Raw genomic sequence first — 6,436 nt, 5'->3', positions numbered from 1 at the left:
CAACTTTCTGTTTTCCTGATTTCTGGTTAACATCATTCTCACAGAAGACGTCTCTGCGTTCTCTCTCCTCCTTCATGTTGTTCTGGTTCCAGAGCTGCAGGACTTTACGTTGCAGAGAAACAAGAACCTAAAGTGACGCAAAATGTGACAGGAACCACAAACAACCTCTGACGATATCGTAATATATGCTATCTAATTCAGAAAACAATCTGATTGATCCTAAAACTAGACGACGCGTTCTGCTTGTTCTGTTGAATCATCTTTTGTGATTCCTGGAGTAAATGTCTGAATCCAAACCGATCATCTGCGATCATCTCGGTGTAAATCAGTTACAGCAGCTCATTAACAATTTGAAGAACTTGTCGGGTGCATAAAGCGAACCTGTAGCTGGATAAACCTGCACGGTGGTGATCGGTTTAGATCAACGGCTGCCTGTCGGATGAAAAGAGCGAAAACCTTCAACTGGAACAACAAACCCCAAAACCTCGGAGGTCCTGTAGGTGTCGTCCGTCGGCGGCGGTTTGATCTGCGGCCTGCGTCCGTCCAATGAGCCATTTCATTGGGTTTAATAAAGCGGAGCGTGCCAACAACTGTCATCTGAGCCGCGAAGCCAAACCTCCCCACGTGCTCCAGATTGGCGAGGAGAAAGAGGCCAAGCCGGGCCTCGGACAGCGAGGGTTCCTCCGGCCATAAGGAGCCCATTATGCTGCCGGGTGTCACGCAGCCATCTTTGTGGCGGCCCGGTGCCACGCTGGGGGCTTGTAAAGGCCCGGCCCGGCGGAGAGCTGGCACACGGCGGCCCGGACACGCTGCTAAATCCCATTAGGGTCTGTGCAGAGGACGCGAGGCTGCCAGTTGCTGTCAGTCATCACCTCGGGGAGCCCAAACACTTTTAATTAACCTTAAAAACAAGAAGCAGAGTCGGAGCCGAGCGGCTTCAACCAACATCAGCGATGGAGGAAACGCTGCTGAAGAAAGTGTTCAGATGAAGAAAAACACTCCAAAAAAATATAAGATTCTAAATAAAGTGACCATAAACCACAAACTACGTCCTCCTCTCTGAAAAACAAACATGTCTCACAGTTTTTTAACAGTAATTTTTATTTTTCTGTGGGTTGTTTGTTATAAAAAATGACACGAGATGTTTGGTAAAATGACCAAAAATAAACTGTGTTACCATGTTAGTAAATGTCCACATCAAAGCATCTTTACAGCATCTAGTCAACAAAAACATCTGCTTTTTAATGTATTTAAATCATCTAAAAATATAAATTCACTGATATTTTCCATCATTTGAAGGAAAATTTGTCTGTAGAAAAATGGTATATATTAAGTTTTTATCTTACAAATTGTCCATTTTGGTAAATCACAGATGATAACTGGGAAAAATCACAGAAATTAATCATTAATTACACAATTGTACTGATTTTAATTTAGCAAAAATGGTTTATTTGCCACTGTGCTGTTTTTAAAGTATTAAAAAAAATAAATTAACTCAACATTTTTTAACGTTTGCCAGATTTTCACTGTTTTAACCTTCATAATGTGGCTCTTTGGTATTGTAGTTATTACTTTGCATGCAAAAGTTAAAAGAAAATCTCATTAATTCCCCAACATGAAGGTCTAGAGTCCACCAGGTTCACAGCTCTGGGTTGGAAAGAAAAGCTGACGCCTCTATTTACATGTTTATTCCTTATTTGTTGGCCTCAGACAGACTCCTCGCAGTCAAACACACATTTCTTCAGGATGCTTGATGCGTTTTACTGACGGAGGTCGAGCTCTGAGCTGCTGTGTGTTCAGGAGGCTGTTTGAAAAGGTCGCTTCTCGCTTTTTATATTAATCTAATCAGTCTAAAAATAAAGATGGCATCTGAACCCCACAATAAAATAAATAACTGCACGTCTAAGTTCAGCTATTAAAGTAAATAAACTGTTTTGACTCCTTCAGCAGTCAGAGAACCGAATCAGGCAGAAAAATAATCAGAACAAACAGCTGCAGAAAGCGGCCACAAGACGCAGACTTGAGATTATTATGTAAAAAAAGGTATTTAAAAGAAAATCTAATGTGGAAATCAAGGTTAATATTGACCTCCACGTCTCTACTGAATGATGGGATGTCACCTTTAAAACATCTGACAGTAAACTCACAGCATGTTGACTTTGATCAGTTTAATTCCTAAAACCTTCACTCGTGTTTTCTGTGAACAAAGTGAAGCTGAACATGTTTCCATCCTCACTGTGCTCCTGGATCCTGTCGGAGCTTCACTACAAACTGATGACAAAGTTTTAGAAGCAAAGTTTAAACATTTGATGCAGAAGTTTGAGTTTTGTTGCAGATTTTTTCCAACATGTTTGTTTGTTGATGAGCTGGTGGGACTTGGACACATGCAGCAGACCGGAGCAGAAGGACGCAGCTCAGCCTCTCGTCCAGGACAAGAGCTGACTTCTGCTGGTTTTGGTGAAACCGTGAGGAAGTCTTCTCTCCTCCTTCCTCCTCCTTGGCCGCTGCTCTTCTGCTTGGCCGCCTCCATGTATCGGCCCACAGCGGCGCACTGAGACGCTTCTAATCCTCTTTTGATGAACTTGGTTAATGGACCTCCTGCAGCTCTGTTCATTAGGCAGCACACGACCCTCTCCACGCCCCCGGAGCACGCAACGCGCGTCCCCGTGGCTCTGCACTCCATAAATTCACCTCAAAGTTGAGAAATGTGAGCGAGTTTGGTGAAGCGACCTGACCGGTTTTGGCGCACGTTGGTCCAGAGGCAGAAGAGCAGCGATGCCGCCGCGTAAAAGCCTTTTCGCGCCTTTCATCTCGGTGGATGCGGAGGGAGGCGTCGGCCCCGCGGCCCCGGCGGCTCTCCACGCCGACATCCAGGCTCTGCTGCAGCGGAGCCGTGCGCCGGAGCGGCAGGGCGCGGAGCGCACCAGGGGCGACTTCCGAGACCCTCCGTGCGCCATCGTGGAGCTCCGGCTGGGCCCCGCCGGCGGCGCGCTGCACTACCTGCAGCCGGACAAGTGCGCTCTGGAGCGGGCGCAGAGGCGGCGGCGCCTGGCGGCCAACGCCCGGGAGAGGAGGAGGATGCTGGGACTGAACGTGGCCTTCGACCGGCTGCGGAGCGTCATCCCGAACCTGGAGAGCGACAAGAAGCTGTCCAAGTCCGAGACTCTCCAGATGGCGCAGATCTACATCGCCACGCTCAGCGAGCTGCTGCAGGAGAACCGGACCCCGCGGCCCCCGGGCGCCGCCTCGCCGCCTCAGGACGCCCCGCCGGGGCCAGTCCGGGACTTTGACTCCGGGAGGAGCAGCGGAGGCCCGGTGCGCTCCGAGGAGCAGCGGCGGAGCTACGATGAGGACATGTGGGAGAGACCGAGCGGGACCAAGTGACGCCCAGAGACACGAACAATGAGACTTTCTGTAATTATTGCTTTGCCTGTAAAGACTTGTGCTTGTCTGCAGATTGTTGTTGGTGGAGAGGAGTTCTGTCTGAAACTGTATTTGTTCAGTTTAAATATATTTTTCTTGCAAACAGCCAAAAGACCATTAAAACGTGATTTTATTCCTTTTCTGATCCTCTCAGAAAAACTTTAAAGGGGAAAAATCAGATTCACACAATTATCATCAACAAGATGGAAGCAAAGACGTGCAGGAATTACTGAAAGTAGCAATTTTTATTATTTTAAAATTATGTACAGGTAACCAAAGACATCAGTCTGCAAATTGGTACAAAGATCAAGTTTTCCTGCAGTTGGCTTGTTAAGAAGCTCTCTGTCTGTCTGTCCAAAACAACAACACGACCGGGAGAAAAGGCTTTAGAAAATGAAAAATAGAGTCAGATTCAGAAAAGTAGAGTCTACAGTCTAGATTTAAATTTAACCCCGACCCGCCCGCGACCCCCGACCCGACCCCTGACCCCGGGACTCTCCTCCTACACGAGGAAACCAATCTATGTACAGGAACTATGTACAAAAAGCTCTTCCATTCATTCTTCCAGACGTCTGCGAATAAAGCTCTTGTAAACTTCTTCTTCTTCTTTTTTCTTGTTTTAAAAAAGAGAAAGAACAGGAGTGTGAGGGTTGAACCGTCGGCGAGCAGAGGAACAGAAAACAGGATGAACACGAGCTGCGAACTGAGACGACAAAAAACAGAATTCATTTCTTCTTCTTTCTTTTTAAAATCTGAACTTTAAACCAAACAGCGAATCATCCAACAGGAGCTCATGACAAAAACAAAACGTAAAAAAAAAAAAAAATCAACACGAATTAACACCAGAAGGACGAATATTTTGTTAAATTTCAGCTGGAAGCTTTAAATGTTCTGTTTTGCTCAAACTAAAGTGTCTTCTGGTCTCAGAATTAAAACAAAACAGGTTTTTTTTTGGCCAAACAACATAAAAATTCTAATAAAACGCCTTTTATAAGAAGTTTATGAGCTGCAACGAGCAGATACAGTTCAGCTGTGAGGAGCCGCTTTAGCTTCAGGTTTGAATCACAAACCAGGAAGTAATGATGTTATCCAGGTGCATTGTGGGAAACGTAGGAGGACATTTTAGCCTCTGACTTTTATTTCGGCCACATTATTGTAGAAGCTTCTGTTTAATAAGTCCTGTGAGGGTTTATAACGTCTACGGAGGATCAGACTGATGATAAACTAACAGTTGCAGCTCATGAACCGTCCACAAACAGCGCGTTCACTTAACAAAAGCTGATGGATTTCACACTTGAGTCTCAGTTTTTTTTTCGCCTGTTGACTCGTTTCTATGAACTCAGCTTTAGTCTGGGAGCAGCCAGACGTCGGGACTTTACTGAACTCTGTGTTGGATCCGTCGTGGGATCTGAGCATCTACAGTTTTTTTTTTTTCTTTCGGTGGAAACAACAGAACAAACTCCGCTGGTGGCTTCAGCTCGTCTTCACCTCTCGGACCTGGAGGGGGGGCGCCTCGGCCGCCTCGAGGCCATAATTGAAGGCTCCTCTGGGGGGGCGGCGTGGAGCACAAACACCGGCGGTAATTGAAAGGAGCTGGAGGAGGACAGGTTCTGGTCTGGAGGGCTCGGGTCCCGCCGAGACACGAAAAGCTTTGATGTGGAGCGCGATCGATTCTCCGAGAGGGGAGGAAGAAAAAAAGAGAAAAGTTTGGAAGTTTTAACAACCTCGGGGGTCGCTGTGTTTGTGGAGTCAGGTGTGGCTGGTTCGAGGGAAGATTCCGTCTCCGTAGCGGCAGATTTAAAACCGAGAGAAGCCCCTAAAAGTGTCTCGCTATTTACAGACGGACGTCTAACAAACGGACCCCCCGCGAGCTCCCGAGATCAATACTTGTGATTTCTCGGGGGCCTCAAAAGCGCCTCCTTCCGACGGAGCCCAGAGGTCGAGCGGGAGAAGAAGGAGCTCGGCGGGAGAGAAACGAGGCGGCCGGAGGAGGTTCGTTTCTTCCTTTCAAAGCGGAGAGGTGAAGCCATTATCCTGGTCAGTAGTTTGCTTCGGGAGGCTTTGATGACAGAGCAGAAGAAAGTGGCAGCTCCGCTCCAATCTGCCGCCGATCGATGCCGAGGTGTTGTTCAGCCGAAGAGGGGCCGAGCAGGTGAGCCGTGAGGGAACTCTGAAGAGGAACTTAGCTCCAAAAATAAAATATAAAAAAAAAAAAGACACTGAGCAGCTTGAGAATAAAAAAATACTGACTCGGGTTGAAGAGGAGCAAAAACGAACTCAAACCCATCTGGAGGCAAATTTTTTTTTTCTTTTCCGGTGCTGATGAGGTTGTCACGGCGACAGCGAAGAGACGAAGGAGACGGTGAGAGTCTGTGCAGCAGGCGTCCGGCGGTGGACCGGATCTGAGGTGATGATGATGATGATGATGATGAAGAAGGTAACGACGACGGAGGAGACGTGTGAGTGAGGGGCTTCTCTCTAGCAGTGCTCCAGGTAGTCGATGATCCGGGAAATGGACTTGTGTCCCGTGGTGCCGACGTCACACTGCAGAGGGACGACGGGTCACAGGTTAATCAGTACAATCATAAAAACAAGTCAACGCTCTAACTGCTGCTGCTGAGGTTTGTGATCTGTTCAGTCCACTCAGACATCCACCAGCTCGCCTCGTTCTGGTTTCACTGTGATCCACATTAACACTGAGACGGTTTGAGGACGATGAGATCAGATTATGAAGAATAAGATCGACTGATTTAATAATAAATCCGTCTATTATTAACATAAAGATCAACGGGTGAAAACAGAAGTCGAAATTCACAAAAACAGAACACGACAATAATAACAAGGAATAAACGGTAAAAGTAAATAAATAGAAAAATCAATAAATAAAACATAAGACAACTTATTGAACTGCACCAAACACAAGCTGCTTCCAGATTGTTTTTACTCCCGTTTTAAATACATTTCCGAGCACGTCGACGCACCTGGAAACACACGAGTATGACTAAAATAATAA

The 6,436-nt window shown here is 46.6% G+C and overlaps 2 protein-coding genes across 2 annotated transcripts in view; one reads left to right on the top strand and one right to left on the bottom strand.

Moving 5' to 3' along the window:
• Nucleotides 1-2,775: 2,775 nt before the first annotated feature.
• Nucleotides 2,776-3,384, top strand: atoh1c (atonal bHLH transcription factor 1c). Its single transcript, XM_008287150.1, has one exon. The coding sequence runs from the start codon at nucleotides 2,776-2,778 to the stop codon at nucleotides 3,382-3,384; it is 609 nt and encodes a 202-aa protein (XP_008285372.1).
• A 265-nt stretch (nucleotides 3,385-3,649) lies between these two features.
• LOC103361134 (wings apart-like protein homolog) overlaps nucleotides 3,650-6,436 on the bottom strand; it is a 45,985-nt gene continuing 43,198 nt past the window's right edge. The window contains exon 20 of the mRNA XM_008287142.1: nucleotides 3,650-5,967. Within this exon, the coding sequence (XP_008285364.1) occupies nucleotides 5,902-5,967 (66 nt within the window). The 3' untranslated portion in view covers nucleotides 3,650-5,901. The remainder of the gene's footprint in view (nucleotides 5,968-6,436) is intronic.

Source organism: Stegastes partitus, unplaced genomic scaffold (genome assembly GCF_000690725.1).
Source record: "Stegastes partitus isolate 25-593 unplaced genomic scaffold, Stegastes_partitus-1.0.2 Scaffold488, whole genome shotgun sequence".
NCBI lineage: Eukaryota > Metazoa > Chordata > Actinopteri > Pomacentridae > Stegastes > Stegastes partitus.
Note: the sequence above shows the minus strand (reverse complement) of the source record. Positions and strands in the feature narration are given on the sequence as shown.

Coding starts and splice junctions, on each gene's coding strand:
- atoh1c (XM_008287150.1), top strand. CDS start 2,776: ATGCCGCCGCGTAAAAGCCTTTTCGCGCCTTTCATCTCGGTGGATGCG.